General features: G+C 40.7%; 1 protein-coding gene across 1 annotated transcript; it reads right to left on the bottom strand.

Annotated features, from left to right (window-relative positions):
• Positions 1-135: 135 nt before the first annotated feature.
• On the bottom strand, positions 136-22,757 carry LOC306857673 (histone acetyltransferase p300-like). The gene is made up of 31 exons (XM_079397715.1): positions 22,271-22,757; positions 19,174-19,799; positions 17,239-17,409; positions 16,831-17,152; positions 16,590-16,703; positions 16,209-16,415; positions 15,080-15,185; positions 14,775-14,906; positions 13,119-13,236; positions 12,846-13,029; positions 12,567-12,644; positions 12,084-12,172; positions 11,824-11,976; positions 11,178-11,603; positions 10,647-10,865; positions 9,307-9,472; positions 8,803-8,921; positions 8,028-8,267; positions 7,613-7,701; positions 6,500-6,580; positions 5,826-5,882; positions 5,655-5,732; positions 5,502-5,569; positions 5,252-5,402; positions 4,865-5,011; positions 4,668-4,781; positions 4,386-4,551; positions 4,099-4,266; positions 3,845-4,006; positions 3,410-3,691; positions 136-3,155 (listed from the first exon to the last, which is right to left on the bottom strand). The coding sequence occupies exons 1-31, from the start codon at positions 22,362-22,364 to the stop codon at positions 255-257; spliced, it is 8,028 nt and encodes a 2,675-aa protein (XP_079253841.1). The 5' UTR covers positions 22,365-22,757; the 3' UTR covers positions 136-254.
• Between the last annotated feature and the right edge of the window lie 679 nt (positions 22,758-23,436).

Below are 23,436 nucleotides of genomic sequence, written 5' to 3'. Positions count from 1 at the left end.
TTTGAACACAATTGGCAAAAAATATATTTATATATATTTATATATTAACAGCAATAACTTACCATTCATTTAACTTAATTTGTTGACTTGCACGTAGTATCTCCCATAGGAAGTTCAGTTCTTTTCAATTACATAAGAAAAATATTAAATAATAATAATAGTAATAATAATAATACTATCGATGACAGCCTTTGTAAATCCTAGATTTGCTACCAAACCCTGGCAATCAGGACAGTTCTTTGAGCTCTGCAACATTACATCAAATCTAACGAGCGATTCATATTCGACCCCATATCTTGGTTATTTGTCAGCATGTCATTTGTCCCTTGCCCATGCAAGGCTGCCATCCCACCAAGCTGTGAAAGCATGGCACTCTGGTCTCCTCCAAATGGGCCCTGGTCCATCGCATTAGCCTGTTGCTGCTGTTGGGACGCCTGCAGTTGTTGTTGTGGAGGTGGGGGTGCAACCATGCCACCGTGATGCTGAGGAAGATGACCTGGGTGAGGGGAGCCCATCTGGGTCTGTGGCGAGATGTGATGGGGTGAAGGCTGTGGCTGCAAGCGAGGAGATGGACTAGAGTTTGGCGGCTGGGACTGGGGCCGAGGCGACGGCTGGGGTGAGCGGACTTGGTTGCTTAGAGAATTGGGCAACTGTTGGCCCTGCAAATGGGGAGAATGGGACATCTGTTGCTGGGGCTGCTGAGGGCTCATGGGATTGTGTTGAGCAGGAGATCCTCCTCCTAAGTGTGACTGTTGTTGTTGCTGGAGGAGCTGCATCTGTTGCTGCTGGAGGGGACCACCACCTCCAGAACCTCCATCAGCACCCTTGAGTCCTGCCAGAGCACCCTGCTGCTGCTGCTGTTGTTGTTGTTGTTGTTGTTGTTGCTGCTGCTGCATGTGAAGTTGCAACCTTTGTTGCAGAGCTGCTGCAACCTGCTGATGGGACATAGACCCAGAGTAGTTTTGCTGGGTACCAGGCTGGGTACCTCCATGTTGCTGCTGGAGACCACCAGGCTGAGTTTGGCCAGGCTGCTGTGGGGGCAGTCCAGATTGGCCAAGATAACCCTGTTGCTGGGGTGGTTGAGGATGATGAAACGGAGCATGGTTTTCCATATGTTGCTGTTGTTGTTGTTGTTGTTGCTGCTGCTGCTGTTGTTGCTGCTGCTGCTGCTGCAAATGCCGCCTCATAATCATTTCTCTGATGTTAGACATGCTGGCACCCTGATTGGGCATAACACCTTGCTGCTGCTGTTGTTGTTGTTGCTGCTGCAGTTGTTGTTGTTGCTGTTGCTGCTGCAGTTGTTGTTGTTGCTGCTGCTGCAATGCTGCCATTTGCTGTTGTTGCTGCAAATTCCCACCCATCATTGACCGCTGTTGAAGTTGCTGCTGCTGCTGTTGTTGCTGAAGCTGATTCATTGGCATGGTAGTCCCTTGTGCCATATGCATGCCTCCTTGATTTGTCCCAGGATTTACATTCATTTGCTGGCCATCAATGATTCCAGGACCTCCACCATGTCCTCCTGGTACACCCGCACCTCCTGCTCCAGGCCCACCTCGACCAAGGTACCTAGGAACCCGTTGCCTGATAAAGGTTGCCATAAGCTGAGGGTTTGAACGTAGTATATTCAGAACTTGCTGTTGTTGATGGGGAGAGCTAGGTAACCTTAAGGTTCTTAGGAGGTCCTGTATGGCAGCCTGAGGGTGATTTCCAGGGCCAGTACCTGCAGGTGCAGCCCCTCCTTGGCCCATCATACCAATTACACCAGAAAGCCCTTGTTGCTGCTGCTGTTGTTGTTGAGGTGCAACCATTCCTTGCAGACCCATTTGGTTCATAACCCCAGGTCTCTGCTGAGGAGGCATCCCAGGACCATTCCACTGCTGCTGTGGCGGCACTTGAAGTTGGGGTGCTCCTTGCTGGCCCTGCTGTAACTGGACTTGAGGGAGCTGAGCCTGAGGTCCTGTCTGCTGCTGCATGCCTGCAGTAATCATTCCCTGCTGCTGATCCATGCGAGTACGGGCAACTGCTGCTTGTGTCTGTGGTGGCATTCCCTGAGGCCCACCCATTGCAGCTCCAGGGAGGTTCATGCCCATCTGATTTTGAGTTTGGGGACCCTGATGAAGGCCATGTGGAGGCATCATTCCAGGAGCCTGGTTTCTTTGCAGGATCTTTTGCTGAGCCATTTGCCTTTGAGTCTCTGCGACTCGCTGAATCTTCATGGCAATTTCTACAGCGGCAGGTGGGGGGCCAGGTGGCTGATGTTGAGGCATCACAGGCTGCCCTAGGTTCGACTGTTGCTGTTGAAGGAAGCCTCCTGGCACCATGCCTGGCTTTCCCATTGACTGAGGAAGTGGAGAGGAGCCTGGAGGTCTTTGTACATATGGAGGAAGGTTGTTAGCATGCTGAAGATGCTGAACTGATGTTGACTGTTGCTGCTGCTGCTGTAGGATCAGGGGCTGCTGCGGGGAGTTGATCATACCACCACTTCCAGTCATTTGCTGGTATTGATGGGCCATCCCTGCCAACTGCTGTTGCTGTTGTGATGGAACACCTCCAATGCCAGGTTGAGTCACTGGAGGCTGACATTGCTGAGTGGGCGTCTGTGGGGTAGGGGGCTGAGTGCTTGTTGTTGGTGTGCTCGGACCAGTAGTACTATTGTTCCCAGGAGATGGCAGCCCACTGTTGCCTCCTGGAAGCTGCTGGCCTGTTCTTTGCATGCTGGCCATTCTTCTACGCACCATCTGGGCCTGCTGAAGCCTGTGCTGGAGCTGTTGTTGCCACAGTTTCTGCTTGATGTTGAGGCAGAATGGCACAGGGCACTTGTTCTCTTGGCAGTGTTTTGCATGGTAACAACAGAGAGCGATGAGCTGCTTGCAGATGGGACAACCGCCATTGGTTTTACGCTTGCAGCCTTTGGTATGTTGAATTACACGTTTCATTTTCTGGCAAGATGGAAGTGAGCAGTTGGCATTGCGGCACTGGCAGGCATGCACCAGAGACTGGATGCACCTCTGAATACTGAGACGCCGTGAGTCTCCAGGATTCTGCGTTGAGGAAGGAGCCTGGTTGTTGCTTTCGTCATCCAACCCCAAGCCCAGTTTTTCCATCTTGTGCTCGTGAACTTTTGTACTGTAGCAAGTGATGCAGAGATCATAGTCCTGTGAAGGAGAAGTTAGAATAATCATTACATAGTCGTAATTAATGTCCTTTCATCCAGTACACTAAGTATAACTAGGGTAAGCAGACATCCTGTTTTTCCTGGTACAAATTTGGAATAATTGAGGACACAGCAAAAAAGGTCTTAATTTCGGTCTGTCTTGAGGAAAACTGCATATCAGCTTTACACAAAATTCGTAAAAATAATAAAGGACCTTGTGCCATCTTCCCACCTCTCCCATTTTATAGTACTCACCTCACAAACAGTGCAGTGGAAGCGAGTTTCAACATGGTTCTTGCACTCATTGCATGTATAGACAAAGCGGTCCTGGCTCTGGTTGTGTAGTTCCACTAACATGCACATGGTACTCCATTTGGAGCGCCGCAATGAAGAAAACTCCAGGTGCTTATCCCGTGCAAGTGTTAAGAAGGCATCACGGCCATCCATTAAATCACACGCCATCAAAGGATCCAGGTCAACAATGGGCAGGAGAGAATTGGAATTGGGTGCAGCAATCAATCGGATAACAAAGAACACCTAGCAAGGAATAAAAAAAAAAGTTGGAATAAAAAAAAAAAAAAAAAAATTGTCAGACTTTGTTTTTGTCAAGTTTAGTGGCACCCTGGACAATGTTTCTTAATTAAACAATCATAGTACAGACACTGAATCAGACTTTAGTCTTCTTCATACCTCTTTGTGCTTTTCCATTGTGGCATAGAGTTTCTGTGAAAGGTCATTGGACACATTTGGCATGCCCGGCTTCTTTTTGTTGGCTCGGCTTAAGCTGCTCTTGTTCTTGCTCGTCTTCTTGTTGTTCTTTTTCTTGGCATTTTTGCTGTCACCTTTTGTTGTCTGGAGAAACAAAAATAAATGTTCATAGCTGTGTGAAAAAGCACTTTAACAGGGGAACAAAACCTGAGATAAACGAGAGCTTAAAGACCAACATCAACACTCTCATTGGATGTGCTGTTCTCCTCCCTCTTCCTTTCCTCTTCTTCTTGCTCTAGTTCTTTGATACTCTCTTCAAGCACGTTGGGCCAGAAATCACCCTCAAAATAGGGTAGTTCTTTGGCGCTGGTGAGGCGATCCTCTGTTGCTTGTTTGAAAATGTCCTGTAAATAAATAAATAAATAAATAAAATCAAACTCGAGATCTCTCGCTCTTTAATGCTAAAGAATTTAATTTATAATAAATTTTTTACAATAACATAAAATGTCCAAATTGTCCAAACCTTGTAGTCATGCACAATGCGCTCCGCTACAGCTTTATCCAGCATTTTCTTATACCACTCCTGCAGCCGCTTCGGCTTGGGTATCTTCTGGTCTGGAGGGTGACAGTGGAAGATGTAATCATCTCCTTCACTAGGGGGGCAGGCCCAGATGTGTCCTGTGGTAAACCTAAAAAAAAAAAAAAAAAAAAGGTTTAACTAAGAATTTCACAAGGCAAAAAGCATGTGTACATGAGTTAGTGGCTGACATCTGCTGAAACGGTAGGATAGGGAGTGTCATCTTACCCTTGTTTTTTGGCATAGTCCAGATATCCTAAAATAATCTCATAGTACACGCTTGTCCTCAGACAACGTGGCTGAAAGAAGTGGACGCTGTCCAGGTAGGATATGTAAACCCGTCTAAAGGATGGAGCGGGGGGGTTGTTTAGAAGGAAACCAAAACTTGCCCATCAAATTATTAAAAGCAATTACAGATATCTGACCTTTGATTAGGGGGTGAACAATCTGAGCCATACTCTTGCACGTGCATCCCAAAAAAACAGACATCAATACCATCAACATCCTCAAATGCAAATAAAGCTTTCGTTCTGTATGGGAAAGATTCTGCCATCTCTCCACTATCCACAAACCTGTGAAAAGGAAAGGATGCAATTAAAATCCAAGCAGACAAACAAGCCATGATGACAATTATTACAAATTATTGGCCTGCCTCGGTTTTATAGCTTTCCACTATACATCAGAGTAAACAACTGTGGCGTCACAGCAAGAATATAAATGACAAACTGTTTTTAAGGAACTATTCTTGAAACGTCCAGCAGATAAACGTTGTATTAAATGTGAGTGTCTGGTCTTAATCTATCCTGTCTCACCTAGACTTCATGCCTGGTTTGACTTCCACCACTTTGTCTGAGACATGAACAACACGAATAGTGACTTCACCAGATTCTGGGTGTTTCTGTCGCTTCAGAAAGTCATTAATCCGCGTTTCCAAGTAGTTGCCTAGTTTTGTCTGTGGAAGCCCTGAAGGTCAAAAAAAAAAAAAAAAAAAAAAGAAGGTTTAAATGTCATTACTAACTGGATTATCAGTGAGAAGAAAGCAGAGAAAATGGAATTACATACTTTTAGCAGCATATTTATTCTCTTTACGGGTCTTGTTGGACTTCTTCAAACAGCCATCACACACAAAGCTAAATAAGGGGAAAGAAAAGGAATCTTGGGGTTAGAAACAAAGAGCAAAGTCAGTTGTACTCCATTTCTTTGCAGCAAACTCACCCTGATGGCCATATAGTGTCATTGTGCAAAACACAGATCTGATGCATTTTACGACCACAATCCATACATTCCACAAATCTACAGAGAAAATGCGAATTAAAAAAACAAAAGTGTTAATCCTGAAAATTTTGAAGAGTGAACAAAATTGGAATTAAGGTTATATGAACTTACAGCTCAGGGTCGAGCATGTCATTTTTCTTCTTTTCAAACTGATCCTTGTTGATCGATCTGAAAATACATGCAAATTGTAGCACTATTAAAACAAGAAAATGATTCTGTAGTATAAAAGGGTGCATTTATGGTCTTGAAAAATCTTGATTCAAAATCTCAAAAGGGCAAAAACCAAGTTTACTGAGATTTATTGTTATGGACAATATGGAGAGTTTATTTTTTTTTACATGAACTCTTAGGCCCTTTACATGGCAATTACTATGCATTTTCTATGTTGAGAAAATGGATGGCATATGACTTGAGTTGGGTGCATAATGGGTGCATTTACACTTGATTATTGTGTTAGGATCACTAAAAACAAAATTCAGAGGTAGTCAGTGACAGATTATGACCACAGTTAATGAAGTAAATGCTTGTCCATATTACTCGTGTAGCTTAACGCAGATAACAAAATACTCTAGTAGTAATTTAGTCTGACAGAATGATAGAGCATTTACAACAGAATTCATTTTTATCCATCGGTAAACTTTTAACTCTTGGTATGTGCCATTGTTATCACAAGAACTCGTTCTGCAGACACTAGAAAAAAACAACAAACTTGTTTTTTGATGCAGAAAAAGTTCACACTGTAATAAGACACTGATTAAAAATAGTGGAAAAGAGAAGTCACTTACGTTTGAGGTTGGGATGGGTCATCTCCCAAGGACACGGTCTCACCCTGGATCTCATTGAAACACTTCTCACAGAAGTGATACCTGTGAGCAAGAAGCCCATATTTTGGTGAACTAACACCACAGCCAATCACAGAGAGGTAACGAGGAGGTAGCCACCAATCAGTGCAGGACAAGGCAGGGCAGGGCAGACAGGCCAAAAGGGGAGCGCAGAACAGGGTTGTCGCCAGAAGTGCCAGTCATGATGCAGGATTTTTGAGCAGGGGTTTTGAGCAGGGAGGGGTTTAGGTGCAGATGAAAGCAGGCGATAGCAGACACGACAAACGTCAAAGTACAGGGGAGAAGAAAAGGGTCGACAAAGAAAAACATTAGACAAGACAGAAATGGATGAATAAGGAGGGAGACAACAGAGACAAGCAGAAAGCCAAAGCAAAGCAAAGATTAGCATTTACATGTATAATGAGGAAAAACCATTACAGCAAAACAGGAGCAGAATCAATTGCAAAGGGTGTCGAGACTTATGGACACATGAGCACATTAAACATGAACAAAAAGACTGCAGCCACAAGCAAACAGGCATTTTAAAGGTGTCACTATAAAAAAATAAGAATTTCTCCTTTCATGTCACTGGTATTAATCAATGCAACAGCGCAAAGTTGTACATTTTGTACAGATTTACAAGCAATTATTGAAATTATTAAAGTACTGAAAATCATAAGACATTAAAGGGGTCATATCGTGAGAATTTAATTTAAAGAAACACAGAGATGGTATAAATGGCCTTGTAAAAATTATGATGATTTTTGGTTCAAGAAACCTTGACTTAAAATATAAGTAGACTTCACAATAAATATGATCCTAATAAAATAGTTTTAATTAGATGTAGCAGAAAAGGAGCACACTTTAAAATGCCAGGTCTTTTCACACACATAGGATTTTACAAGGTACTGATTGGTGGAAAAGGTGGGATAACAACACTCTTATCAACTGTGGTGCAATTGTCAGTTCACTTTATGTGGCCAGGTACAGTGGAAAAAAAGCAGTTTAACATGCATATACAATAAATAAGTATGCTTGTGTGTCCGTTGATATTAGCCTCAGTTTAAAGTTCCTTACCTGTTCTGATAACTAAAGTAAGCAGCATCTCGTGGTATAGTACATAGCTGCTTCCCATAGCAGCACAGAGTTTGGGGAGAAAACTCAAACTGTGAGATAGAACAAAAAAAGCATTAGCCAGTGTCATGTTGGCGAAAACATGACAAATGTGTTTAAATGTTTGTAAATACAGATCAATTCCAGGCATCTTTTAGATCAATACATTCTTGAATCTGTGCTATGACACAAAGCCCAATGTTATGACTAACTCTACGGACAAGAAAACTAATTTAGTTAGCTCAATGCCTACACCACAACGCCCATTACTGCATCAGCCCCAAACTTTTATTGAATCTGTCTACAAAGAGGAAAGTATTGATTTATAGAACAAGAACCTCCTCAAAAGGTGCAAACACTCCTATGCTCTCCATTTTACCTTTCTCCCACAACAGTAGCCAAGGCTCTGCATAACTGGGTCGATCTCCTGCTCAAACACCTCCGCCAGCTTGGAGCAGTACTTGTAGACTCGTGACGTCTTGCGGTTGTACAGCCAGGCGTTGTTGAACATGAGCCAGATGTCATCCACGTATTGCCACGGTTCTTGGTACTGGCCCGTGTCTAGCTTCCGTTTGATAGTAGACAAGTCCATGGGATTCTTCACAATGTCAAAATAGTCCTGCAATTTGTAAAAAGCGACAATGTTGAATATTACATGGGAGAGAATTAACTTAATACTCATTTTCAGCTTTAGAAAACGTGTTTGAAATGCCACAAGTCATCCCAATTGCCAATTAGAGAAAACAGAGAAAAGGGGCTGTGGCATTCTCCTTTTGATAAAAACTTCAACTTTCATAATACACTTTTGATCTTGCCACCGCCCCCCTGTCAATCTGATCCGCCGTGGCTAGAATACAGAAATTCGGAAGTTCAATCTGTAGTTTTAACAAAAGCCCTGAAGGTGTCAATAGTCTGCTGGATGACACAAACTGGCCTATTTTGCCTAATCAGCCTGACTTTTGCTGGTAAATGTGGTTGTCTGGGTGCCGGTAACACAGAGACAGAGTACATCTTGTTCATGTACATACAATATTAACAGTTTAACAAAGCAAAACTGCTTGAAAAATCAGCCGATTATCCTTTAATAGTATGGTTATACAAGACAAAAACAACAGCACTGTATTAAGGTGGCTATGACCAGACAGCAGACATACTGGTATTCCCAGTAGTGAAGGGTCCACAGGCTGGCGGAAGGGCAGAGACTCAGGGTCCTGGCGGTAAAGAGACTCCAGTGTGGGCATCAGGGCCTGCCTCAGCTCCTCTGGTTTAAAAACTGGTGACACAGTAAGTAAAAGAAATAGGATTACCACAAAATCAGTTCTTAAAACCTCTGATGCAGCAGTGAATATTTTAGCTATACGCTGTAAACCAGCAACCGGTTAACCTGTGGCATGCATGAAAATATTTGAAATCAACTCTTCCGTCATTACTGATGGTGAATCAATTTAAGCAAGCCTAAAGCATCAAATTACTAACACATCTGTGGTCAAATAGTGAAATGTATCGGTTGAAGTATGAGATTTATTAATTATGTTGCATGTTTATTTAATTGTTGCCTACATTATATGTATAGAGCATCGATACCAAGGTACCAGTGGTTGGTTTTGTACTGCAGACAAGCTTAGCAGTTAAAATACAAAGGTGGGTTCTGATCATACTTTTCTTTTTGTTAGGGACTCCAGAAGGTGAACTGTGGGTTGCTGTAGACCCTAAACTTTCCTCCTCTTCTTTAGGCTCAGTCTTTATCTCTGGCTTTTTGTCTTCCCCAGCTGCAGTTGACAAAGTCTCCATTGGCACACCATCACTCGGCTCCTCTTTCTTCATCTGAGAAATCACAAAGAAAGCAGTCAATCCACATGGAATAATTTTTAAAGCTGCAGTCCGTAAGTTTAGCCTCTTTGTCGCCATCTGTGTTTGAAAACCTGGGATTGCAGTTACTTGCTGCATTATCTTCCGTGCGTGGGATGTCCTCTGGCACGGCTCCAACACTGATGAATCTAATGTTTTGAGGTGAATGTGTAGCTGTCAGTCACCGCACCGGTGTAGATGTTTACTGTACTTCGCAATCACAGATTCTAGCCTACGTCTTGGAATATATGACCCAAATAAGAATTTTCACCGTATATAGCCATCTGAACAAGTAACAAGTCTGCCATGTTTGTTCTTCCCAACTGAGGAAAAAAGTATTACAATAAATTGCGCTTCCAATGGTGATTAAATCTAATGATCGGTTAGCTAGTAAATCTAAAATAGATTTAATCACACAGTGCAAATTATTATTATTGTTATACTTTATTCTCAAATTATTAACAACATTAGCATTGTGTGAGTATGAGTATAGCGTGTATTAACGTGTAGATTTCAATTTCTGTACAGTCTAATCTAATTGTCATGCCATTCGAATTTCATATTAAGAAATTCTTCTAACCCAAAAAGCAAATTATGCTCCCTTCAAACTGGTTTTCTTTAAAATACAAATCTTGTGTAATCCCAGGCTATCTGTAATCAGAAGCACATTTAAAACTGGAATATGATTTAATTTCATTCACATGCGTTTCATATAATCCTTTCTGGATTACAATCGGCCATCAAAATTATAAATTTAATTATTCTAGCTGCTGTGAGAAAAGGCTAAACGATCCGCCACCTGCAGGATCCTCACGTGCGATAGCCAAGTTGCTGGGACAACTTTTTTTATGTTTACAGACATCATATGACACAGTGCCATGCTCGAATTTCCCGCAAAAACCTACCCGTACCACTCAAATTAGAAAATATTATAAGCTAACCGTTGTGAATCGGGCTAAAGTAAGGCGATAGTTTTGAACACTGGCTGGTTATGTACTTTCTCAAATATTGATTGCCATTATAAATATTATTGATAATTTTTAACTAAAAAAAAAAAGTTACGGTCTGCAACTTTAAAGAAAGCTGAGGGAGAATTAATATTCTTTGACTTTGATACTTGTTTAATGAAAATTTAATTTTAATTTCTTACCACAGGCTTTTCCTCAGCTTTAAAGTCTTCTTGTTTTCCGGTTTTTCCTCCTGTCATACCTTCTTCATCCTCATCCTCTTCTACTTTCTGCTTGACCTCCACCTTGGGTTCAAGGGTGGCTGTGGAGTCTGAAGGACCCTGTTGAAATGTGTCCACACTGCTGACGGAGGCAGGGGTAGCAGCCTGGTAATCCACTGGTAGAGAACCCTTATGAGACAACTTAAGACAAAAACAAATGGTCAAAAGTGAAAATATCCAAAACTGAGGCCACCAGTTAAAATGTCAATGAAATTAAATCATTAATTATCTATGATTTTCAGATAAATAATCAAGTACCATATTTCTGAACCATAAACTGTCCATGATATTAAGATTAACTGCAATTTATAAAGTGGAACGCATTAGGAACATTTTTGTGCATACGGACATTTTATAAATCTTTCGTAGGAACATTTCAGAAATTGTTGAACAGGCAAGACTTTATAAATTAGGCCCCAGGATTTTTGTTGCATACCAAATAGCAGTACTCACTGGAGTGCGGGGATACTGGCTGGCATTTGGTGTAGAGAGGCCACTATGAGACACAGAAGGAGGAGTTCCTCCTAATGGCTGCTGCTGAGGCTGCATGGCATTGTCGGAACTGGCGGACGGAGGTAACTGCTGCTGACTGCCGCTCATTGCTAACTGGGGTAGGCTGGGTGTGTGAGGCTGGGGTGTCTGGGAGCCCGGCGTAGGTGTGGGTGTGCGGCTATGAGCTGGGGAAGGAGAATTCTGGTGGACGGGTGGGCAGTGGGGGAGGTTGACGGACTGTGTTGGGGTGGACGATGGAGGGACCCCACTCATGCTGTTGGGACCCATAGAGCCCACTGAAGACCCGCTGCCTGCCCCTCCAGCAGACCCAGGCTGGGCTAAAGGACTGCCGATTGGTAAAGATGATAAAGTAGACATTTGCCCCTGCTGATAAATTAAAAAAAAAAAAGAAATAAAAAAAGAGAGCAAACACTGAGAATGCATTCATGATGCAGTTCTGAGCAAGTATCACATATGATGCATTGCAGCTCTAGAATGTTAAATGAAAAAGACTAAGACAACGTTTGCTCAGTGAAATACAGGAACTCATAATTGGATTGTACATTTAGAATGTAGTGCAATTCAGAGAACATCTATGCTCTCTTACTTGAGTAACATTGCTGTCATTTCCTGGGTGTGCCATGTCAACAGACCCAGCACCAAGAACAGGATTTGAACTTTGAAACTGTCCAGTTTGCATGTACTGATTTTGCATCTGTGCAACATTTGCCTGTGGCATCCTCACACTGCCCATGCTTCCCTGAAACAGCCAAAACATTCAGCATTTAGAAGAAATATTGTGCACACACTTAAAACAAATTTTAACCACAAAACTACAAAAACATCACTTCCAGTCACAGTAATGACCTGGTTATGAGGTGTGCTGAGTGGAAGAGGAGGTGTAGATCTCTGGCCCATGGACTGCATTCCCATATGGTTCCCAAAGGGATTCATCCCTGCAATTAACAGAGAAGAAGAGAGAATTAATAAATATATACATACATGTACAGTAACATTGTTAAATATTACAAATAAAAACAGTAGTTTTTTATTTTAAATATTTTAAAAAGTAATTTATTCCAGTGATGGCAAAGCAGAATATTAAGCAGCCATCACACCAGTCTTCAGTCTTATTTTGTGGAAAACATGAATTATATTTCTTCAGGACTCTTTGATGAAATGAAAGATAAACTTAATGGATTCTTGCTGAATAAAAGTATTTCTTAAAAAGAAAAAACTGACTACTTGAAATATTAAATTAAATATTTAGAATACATATGTGTGTTTGTGTGTGTGTGTATGTGGGAAAGAGAGAGAGAGAGAGAGCGAGAGAGAGAGAGAGATACAGACCAGCAGCATTCTGCATCCTGTTCATTATCTGGTTTGGAACAGTAGGCAGCACCACTGAAGAATCCGAGAGAGGGCCATCTACAGGTAGAGGGGCAAAACAAGAAAATGAACAGACCTTATGAAATTGCTTTACAAGAGCAGTTTTCTGTTCTGTTGGCATAGTTAGGGTAGGACACATTGAAAGGCTTGTCCCTTTTTTTAATAGCCACTAGGCCTTTAGTTACAATTTACCTGCTAATTGGTCACAAGGAGAGACAATTTTGGTGGATGAGTACTCACTAGAAGGCAGTCCTGTGGGTGGCCCTGTCTGACCAATCCCAGTGGGGCCTTGCTGCAGGCCAGTGGGGGACATACCAGGCTGAGTAGGCACCATGCCCTGCTTCTGTAACCGTGTCCTTCGCTTCTCTTCCAGTTCCTTCTGGATCTTATAAATCTTCTCCGCCAGCAGGTGATAATACTCCGCCTGAAAGTGTGATGTATAAATAATGACATAAATCAGTGATTACAACGATAAACAAACATCATTAACAGCCAATAAGACAATATACGCACTCTGCTGTTAGCGGACTCATACATATCCCCCTCAACTTTACGCGCATAGGCCACTAGATTATCCATCCGCCGGTCCTTCAGTGCAGCTGGGTCTGGAGTGGGAAAAATGGCCTGGACTCTGAAGAAACAGAACAGCAACAAGGGGCATGGAAATGAATATTAAATGAATATCAAAAGCCTTGGTTTTCACTGGTTATTTATTGGTGATTATTATTATGAGGCAATTGAAGTACTTGTTCTTCCACTATGATTTATTAATGACTTGTTTCCACTGAGCGGTACGGTTTGGTACAGTATGGTGCGGCACGGCACGCAATTATGTCCGTTTCCATTGTCAGAAGTTGTGAATGGTACCAAAATAGCGAACCGTACTGTTCCACTTTTTTGGTACCCTTTGGGGTACCTAGCACAGCAAAGGGTACCAAAAGGGTGGAGATAAACTCACTGCAGAAGTTGATTGGTTAACTAGAATCATCACTTGTGCGCGATACAAGGGGATAAAGCTTTTCCTTCACTCGTTCTGCTCTGCGGTGTTCTGCTTATTACATCAGAGTGTGCAAACACACACAAACAAAAAAATATAACAGTGTATTTTATACTTTTATATTTTCACACAGACAATAACTGTTTCTCAATATGTGTTCTTGTCTGTTCTTGTGGACTTTTGAAACGTCATTGCCCAAAAACCCACGTAATTTTCGAAATATTACTGTTATTCTGTCATTAAATGTAGTTTTTCAGGCGAGAATGTAGTTGTTTAAAACTCAAATCTGGGGTTTATTTATAAAGAAATAGCGCCTATTGAAAATTTGCTATGCCGATTTCGGAGCTCCAGGCGATCACCGGGTGCTCTGTGCACATGTATCCGCCTCGAGCAGCCTTATGCTCGGCTAGTCCTTCCAACATTTGCCGCTGGCTCTGATGTCTCTGTAGTGATTAAACAAGAATGAATTTGTTTTGTGTATATTTAACAGGCATTCGTGGTCTCATGAATCTATTATTTGTTCCAGGTCATATCGTTTTGACGGAGCACAAAGTTTAACTTTATATTTATTTTGAACTTTACCGTTACAGCGCTGACTTTGTAGCAAACGTTTGACTGCGAATTGTTTGCTTTTGTCTTTATTTCCTCTTATATAAGCCTCTTATACTATGTACTTATACTTTTATTGCTATTATTGGTCATCAAAACTGACATAAAAGAGGCAGAGTTGTGCTTATTGTCGCACTTTATTGTCAATCGCTACTTTCTGGCATACACCACACCTATCAAGTAAAGGGTACTGTTGGCAGTGGAAACGCAAGCCTGATCAGGGTTACCCGTACCGAATCGTACTGTACTGAACTGTACTGTACCGTACCGCTCAGTGGAAACGAGGCATTATTTTTATTGCCATACCAGAATCTATGGCTATTTTTATGGCAAGATCACTGTATTTTAAAATAAATAATAGTAACAACACTGTAGTAATGAAAAACAACAACTGACAACCAACTCACATCAATATAAAAAACATTATATAAGATTTTTAATTTCAGTATACGAAGATTGTAACAATATAATGTTCTTCCACTACAAAATGCAACTAATTAAAAAAAATAATAATAAATGTAACTTCTTCAGGCATAATTTTCACATAGCAGTGTCTAACTTACAGTTTGTGCACCAGGTGGTTGCGTAGATCCTGGGTGATGTCCTCGTGCCAGCTCTTCCTCATGCCACCACTGGAAGCTGGGTTGGCCACAGGCATAGACCCCACACCGCCCAAAGCACTGTCATTCATCAGACTGGGGAAAGGGGAGCGAAAAAATGAGGACCACTCTATGTTTATATATGAACTTATCAAAACTGATAGACACTTGCTGCTGCGGATTAGTGGTACTGTGAGATTTTAAGACCATCTGAATGCAGAGAAGTAAATGGCGATGAGTTACGCAAGATGAACCCAAGGGTTGTTTACCTCTGCGAGTTCATGTTCAGATGCAACATTGTATCCTGGAGAAGGTTAGATTGCTGATTCGGAGACTGACCACCCACTGCTCCATTTACTCCCATGGGATTTGCTCCTATAACAAGAAAGGTCATGAGAAGAGGTACCACTGCAAAACTTCATTTCCAAGTCTTATGAAGTTTGGAGTCAGTAATATGTATTTGAAAGAAATCTCTTATGCTCATGAAGACTGCATTTATTTGATCAAAAATACAGTTCTAAAAAAATTATAATATTGTAAAATATTACAACTTAATAGATTTCAATTTTAATATATTTTAAAATGTAAATTATTCCTGTGATGAAACTGAAAAACTTTGAGATTTTTTTTTTTTTAAATAAATAAATAAATATGCCTTTACCTTTTGATCAATTTAACACACCCTTGCTGAATGAAGGTATTAATTTCTTTAAATAAAAAAAAAAACCTTACTGACCCCAAACTTCTAAATGGCAGTGTACAAGTACAAAAAAGTACTGGAAAGTATTGTTCAAATAATTCGTAAGTGTATTTACTTGTCTCCGTGTTTAGCGCATTTGCCGTTGCTAGGAAACGCTTATTTTGTTTACTAGGATGAGAGTTGCTGAAATCGCGTTTGGTCTCGTACTGTATCGTGTATCTTGTCAGTGTGTGCACTTGCTTGGCCATTTGTAGTTGATAAACAGGAAAGTGGGTCCAGCTGAATTGAAATGATCATTTGTTGGTTTGGTATAATAAAGGTTATTATACCGCGGCAGCGGTCGCGGCAGTCGTCGTGTGAAGCCCTCTTAGTGTGAAGACCAAAGAGTGTAAAGACCATCGACTCTACCGTGCGACTCCACCGGGCAGGGACACCGGCAAGGGATAGTAGTAGCTTTTTATTTAATTTTTTCATTGATATGTTTATTATTGAAATGTTGTTGTTATATGCATGTGTTAATTTTATTTAATTTCTTTATTTTCTTAAATATGTGGGTAGATAGTATTTATAGAGTTGTAACTTTTTAGTTTTAGTTACTTTTTCTTATTTGTAAGTCGCTTTGGACAAAAGCGTCTGCTAAATGACAAAAGTAAAAGTAAGTAAAGTAAATAAAATCTGAAGCCTCTGTTTGTCATTACCCATTGTGTTCATTGCCCGTTGTGTTTGTTGGACAGGCTGAGGGGGAGCCTGGTTTCCCTGGTATGTAAGCCCCAGCGCTGCGTAAGCCCTCTCGATGGAGCTGGGGTCTATCTGCCCTGGGGTATTGAGGTGGGGGGCACTGGGTGGACCACCGGTTACATTGCCCAAAGAAGAACTTAACCCCACACCTCCAGTGCCTAGGAGAGCTGAAATCATTTGGAAAAAAAAAAAAAAGAGAAAGCAATCAAAATAAATTACTGAAAATAGGAATGCCGTTTTGCAACACTGAAGACAATGAAAAGACTAACAGCAAAATCATTACAGGGTTACAAAGTAACTTGACATGTATGACACAGCAAGTTTCGTATTAATACACTCACTCTGTTGATTCCTCTTGTCCCCTGCGTTTTTCAGTGGTAGACATACAGGACAGTCATGCCGCGTGCAGTTCTTCCAGTGAGAGATTATCTGTCTAGATGAGGCACAGTGTGCCACTAGAAAGCAACAAAAACACAAACCTAATATTAGTAATAGCACCATGTTGTGTAAATAGGCAGAACTGCTGAACAATAAAACTAAAAGTGCCACGCTGTTTCAGTTCTATGCAGTTTATACACTCACCTTGGCAAGATTTGCCAGCCTGGCAGTGCGTCATGTGGTTGAGGACATTCTTCATGGTGCGACAATGGGGCAGGTTACACTGCCATACTTCCCCATTGGCCTGCTCCCTCCGCTGACACTTGTGAGCATGGAGCAAAAGCACCAGCTGCTGCTGTATGAGTTTGCGCTTTTCTGGGTCGGCCGCTGGAGGACCTCCTCCCACCGCTGTTGCAGACATGGCTGATGGAGCTGATCCGGGCCCGAGAGTTCCTTGGGCATTAGGCACCATGCCGGCTACTCCTGCGCCTCCGGCAGCACCCATTGGGGAAGGCTGGGAAGCCTGCTGTGAAAATCACAAAATAACAGACATTAAGATATTTTGTTGATTTCATTCAAATGAGTCTAAAATCGATATGACTGAATACAAACCATGCCAGATAAGCCCTGCAAAGGCTTCTTGTCGAGGTTAAACTGGGTCGGACTGTTGGGGAGACCTGGTTTGTTCTGGAGCTGAGGGGCCAGCCCTGCAACACCCAGACCCTGACTGGCAGGCTGACCATACGGGCCTCCATAGGGGCCTGAACCTGCATTCATCCCCATCTGTAACAAACAGACAGAGAGAGATGAGAATGCTTCTATTATATCCACAATGCAGACAAAATCTTGGAATCCAGTCATAAAAAGGGAATTTACTGTACATCAATGTCAAAATTTGGATGAATACATCAAAGGAGGACTGTATGTTTAATCAAATTGCAATATGAGCTAGTGTCTGTGTTGGCATAGTTGAGTCTTCACACTGAAGCATGCGTGATGCTATGGTGTTTTCTGCCTCAATCTTGATCTCAAGAGCTGCACTGCGAATTCACTTTACGAGCATTTCAACATTTCATTTGATAAAACTATCGTCAGATACACATAGCAACTCGAAGGTCTTCACTTGAAACCACAAAATAAATGTAAAAATAAATAATAAATGTTTAATTTAAACAGTAAACCTGTTGTACAGCACTTTGATCGTGGAAACATATTTCCTTTTTTCTGCAATCAAAGTGCTGTACAACAGGTTTACTGTTTAAATAATTTGATTACAGTTTAAAAGATTTATTAAATTGTTCAAGTTTTCTACAGTTATTTTATTATCACCAGTTTTGATAATAAATGCTTATTAAATCCTAAAACTGAATCAAGAAAGTTAAAAAAAGATAACAGAATTTCTGGGAAAAAAAATAAAGCTAATTTCATTGGGTACTATTGGTAAATTAAATACATTTTAATTTTATTTATTAAACTGCTAATTTTTTTTATGAATTCAGTTGACTGCACATTCTTTTTTATTATTCAAATTTGAACCATTAAATCAGAATCCAGAAAAATTCAAACAAGAAAACAGAATTTGGGAAAAATAACTATGATTTAATGCCCAATGAAAGATATGACATCATAAGGAATTGTAGCAATATAGAAATTTTCAGATATTTAGCTCATAATCATTTATATTTTAAAGCCAATTATAAAGAATTTACTTATTAAGCACTTATCTACATTCTGTGAGAAAAACGCTCACCTTTCCAGTCCAGAACGCCATGTGCTTCATTGAGAAAGCTACTTTTAAAATGAAAGGGGTCCTATTATGCTTTTTCACTTTTTGAATTTTAGTCAGTGTGGGCTTAAAACGATCTACAAAGTTACAAATCTCAAAGTCTACTCCAAAGGGAGATGTATAGTTTTTTTTAAAAATCCGTTTTCAAGAACTACAACGAACGGCTCGTTTGGACAACAAAGTTGTTTTCCTGTATTTGTGACATCACAAATGTTTAAATCCGAATGGTTGGGGGGTGGGGTCTAAACTGTTCGCCAATCACAACGCACTGGGACAACTAACCAATCACAACACATTTCGTTTTTCGGAAGGCGGGCCTTCATCAAACCCGGAACTAATCGAGCCGTTTGTGCCAGGCTGGGGAGAAAGGTATTGTAACAATGTAAATTATGTGAAAAATAATGCGATCAATGCACCAAGCATGAGAGCATGTTCTAGTACACCCCCAAAACAAAATCAAGACTTTGTAAAAGAGCATAATAGGACCCCTTTAATGTTGGCATAAAACAGTTGTGATCATCTTTCTTGTTTATTGTAATGTATATCAAGGTAAAATGCAGACAGACTAGAGGCTTGATTTTGTCCATCTGGAATTGATTGGATTAATGTTATTTGCTAATTGCTGCAATCTCATGAGAGTAACAGGTTGCTGGAAGGGAGGGATTATTGCCCCAAAAAGCTGTTGTCATTTGGCTATAATTTATCATCATCTTGAATGTATTGGTCCAATACTGAATCTTAACACAACATCTGACATTTACCTTGTTCATCGCTCCAGGCTGCTGTGCCCTCAGTCCACCCTGACCTCCTACTGTATGCTGCTGCTGAAGAGCCTCTGCTAACAGGTTACTGCTGCTGCCCATGCCCGGGTTGTGATGTCCTATTCTGGGCGATCCATTCATCATCTGTGCTCCCAGCATGTTTTGCTGCTGAGGGGCGGGTCCTCCTGGCTGTTGCTGTCCATTGCCTTTCTGAGGTCCGAGCATATTCCTGTTCATGTTGCCCACCATCCCAGCCATCTGCTGTTGTTGCATAAGCGTGGCCTGTTGTGGGGAAAGATGCTGCTGCTGCCCTTGCGGGCCCAAGCCCTGAGTACCTGGAGAAGCCTTCATATTCCCAAATAGCCCCATTGAGGCTCCTGCTGGGCTACCCATCGCACCCTGCTGCTGTGCTGCAGATGCGGATCCATGCCGGAGGAGTTCTGAGAGCTGCTTGTGTTTGGCCGCTGCATCCTGGCCACTGGACACAACTCCTCCAATGGCCCCGCCCCCACTACCCAAACTGCCATGCAACTGGCTGAGGTCCCCTCCATTTGCTAGACTCAGTTCGGAGGAACTGATCAGCTCATCTGGAAGGTCATGCTCCAGGTCAAAAAGCGAGCCAAAATCTACAGCAGGAAATGAGAATTTAGAAGCAAAATGATGAAAAACAAAATGCAATATATTTTGGTCTTGGGATAGATTCAGTGATATACTAAACACTGTACTAAAATTGCATTGCAAAAACAAATCTCTAGACCTTACATATTTATCCATTCCACTGACATACGTCTTGCTTTTACACAGAATACACAAACACATTATGTTAATGGCCCCTAATTCAGTTTACAATGTCAGTTTAATCAGTGCTTTATACTCATGAAAAAAATATAGTAAAGGCATGTTCACACCATGGATGATGAAACTATAGTTTTAACAATCATTCTAATTCTATAAGAAGTCCACAAATTAGCTGTAACGATAATGACAGAAGAAAAATATTGTTGGAACTGCTTTCAGAAAAAAAAATTCCAGCTGAAGAACGATAAAAACAAAAGAGCTAGACGTAACTGCAGCATGCACTCATTATAAACAAAGTTATTGTGCATTGGTCAATGGTCTGGACGCTTTATAGTTAATGTTATAGTTCTTGGTGTGAGCAGCCCGTCATATAATATTGCATATGAAGCTAAATGGCCTCCAAAAAGAGACCTCGGTATGAGATTTAAGAGACCACCTGTGACCACTTTCTATCAACATATTATGAAAACACAGTTTGTGATATATTTATGTGTTCTTTAGAAGTGCATCCCAAAACTGAGTGTAATGAAATGGGCACATCCTGTCATCGCTATGTAAAGCTGTCATTCAATCCAAAATGATGTGCCAAACATTTCCACAGCCACTTCGCTGGATAACTGACAGCCGTGTTTATTAATGACTGACTATCTGAAATGGCTGGCTGTAGTTTGACAGGAAGCCAAACAGATGAGTGCATGTTGTTGAATTAGGATGTAAAGTGTTTAGGTAGGCGCTACTTAGATTCTGAAGTAAATGTTATTTGCTGGTGACACTACCATTTGCATCTATTCAAAAGTAAAAAAAAAAAAAAAAAAAATGTAAGGATGTAGCCTAATTTCCTAACATTTTATAGCACCTTCTCATCTGACAAATCAGCTATTGGTAAAACAGGTGGAACTGGTCAAATTGCTCCAGAAATGATGCTGGTCTTACAAATTAAGTGAAGCAGCTGTGATGGGGACCACACATTCACTCCACAGACAAAACAATTGGATGCTAAGCATGTTGTGTATAAAAAACGGAAGACTCGGATGCATTTACATTTATGCAACGCAATAAACTACCTTTAGTATCAGAACCGGATCAAACTCGAACTTGAACAAAAGGTTGAAAACATTAGAGACATCAACAAAGAAACGTATTGAAGATACGTTCAAGTATAATAACTCGAACATTTAATGTTTAATAAGAAACAACAGGACACTTAACGTTATGTGGTAATAATACGTGTCGCTAAGCATTAAATGTGTTTTATGGTTTGTTTTTAAGAGACGTGCTCGTCAGTTGTGTTATGGCTGAACAATGGAAATCAAGATCCGAGAAAAATGACCGACGCACTAAAAGGCCATTTGAGCCAGCAAGCTAACTCACTCAAACACAACACAAGTGCACTGGTATCCTCCGAATCACACAAACATAAAGCCTCTTCAATTCAAGCTCCGTAAACAAGCAAATGAATTCATCTAAACCAGCGAAAAATAACCCGGACCTAAAAATAATGAGAAATTAGTTTATATGCATCTAGCTAACAATGGCAGGGAGTTGTTGTGTGGGCCTTCAGCATCAGTCTGTTATTAGCTGACCAGCTAGCTAACCAATATTATTCATATTAAAAAGAGGAAAATATGCCGAGTAAAACACAAAGAATAGCGACTAACATTTGTGCTCGCTGCACATGGGCAGTTTGTGAAAACAACTGTGGTTCAAGTGCAGTCAGAAAGTTTTGAAGTTGACTGACTCACAGTTTAGCAGGCTAATTTATGTTAATCACTGTCGATTATTAGTAAATAAAAGGAGTATTGATGAAATGTGAAGACTAGGCTTTCAGAGGCTATTCGTAGAATTTCAATCTTTAATGCATTTTATAATTTATACATTATTATCTGAAGAAGAGATCCAAACTCTGCAAGTGGGAACCAAATCGAAACAGACGTTTCACAGGGAAAAAAATAATTAACCCCACTACTGTTATTGCCACTGAATATCCAATATATTTTTCACTGCACCAGTTAGTTTTACATTTACACCAGCTGACACCAAGCACAGACCCTCGTGCAGCCGCTGTGAGTGAATCCCAACGTCGATAAACAAGCGCTAGCTAATGCTAACCTAGCTGGAATGACAAGCTAAAGCTATCTCATGCGGATACGTCGTTAGCTTCCCAAACTAGCCTGACAACAAAACTAAAAAGAAAAACCCATTCCCCGCTTAAAGATTTCACCGTGCATGGGTACATAGAAAACCAACCAGTGATTCAATCATCTCAGTATCGTAAAAATTAAACGAAATAAATATTTACCGTTTCCATCGCTGGCCGAGGCAGATAGCGCCGGGGAGGACAGTTTAGGCCTCTTGGCTGAAGGCGGGCCAGACTCCAGAACGTTCTCGGCCATATTTTTTAACGAATTAAAATATATATCCTCAGAGATAGGCGCCTAAGCCTATTCGTAAGCGTCGATTTTAAAAATATCGCTTTTAAAAATATGACATTTCCCCCTCCTTTTTAGGGACGAAGGGGGGGAAAGTCTCGTGTACAAAATACTCCTCTTTCCTGGGTTCGCCTCTCGATTTCAGCTTCGGCGTATCAACCCCCCTCCCCAGCCAGATTTTAGTTCTTTATACAATCCTGCGAGCGGAGGAGGAGGTAGGGGGAGTCGGCTCGGCAAGACAGGCTCAAAAAGACGCTCGCAGCGGCTCTACAACTCATCCAGTCCCGTCAAGAGTTAGAGAATTGAGCGATGAAATAAATTTGCTCGTCTGCCATTATCTGTTCGCAAAATAGGTGTGTTTTGTAGACTGTGTCGTACGGTCATGTTAGTATCAAATGGTATCAAAATAGGATAAAAAGTTCAAATTGAGCCAAAATATGAACTTTCTTTCTTTCTTTAACTATTAAATTGATATTTAAATTTCTGAAAATGTTAGCACATAATTAGGCTATTACATTTAGTGTGTTATAAAAATACAAATTCACATTGTTTTAAGGGAGAATTTTATTGGGAAATTTTCTAAATTCAATAATTAATTTAAATCTAAATCTGAAATCAAAAAGTGGAATAAATAATCTACAATATCCCACTATAATGAGTATTTTAACTTATTTGACAGTATGCACAAATTACATTTTGATTTAGGTGTATGCAAGACTTGCATGTGATGGAATATGAATTACAATTGTCAACTACAACTATATAACTGTCAATCAATTTTTTTGTTATTTTTTTTTATTCATTACACTAGAAATTAAAAAGGGCTAATATACAGAATATTAAACCATTATATGTTGTATTTCTGTTGCGTGACAGCTATATGACACCTAATTTGTAAATTGTTTGAATAAAGTTTAATGTTTTACATTAATAAAGGTCCATGTTTTATATTAATAATTAACACAGATTGCCATTTTTAATAATTACTTTATTTTAGTGTCAGGTTACTAGAAAATAACTTTCTAGATTAGCCCTC

Source organism: Barbus barbus, assembly GCF_936440315.1.
Source record: "Barbus barbus genome assembly, chromosome: 38".
In the NCBI taxonomy this organism is placed as follows: domain Eukaryota; kingdom Metazoa; phylum Chordata; class Actinopteri; order Cypriniformes; family Cyprinidae; genus Barbus; species Barbus barbus.
This window is presented reverse-complemented; position numbering and strand designations above follow the sequence as displayed.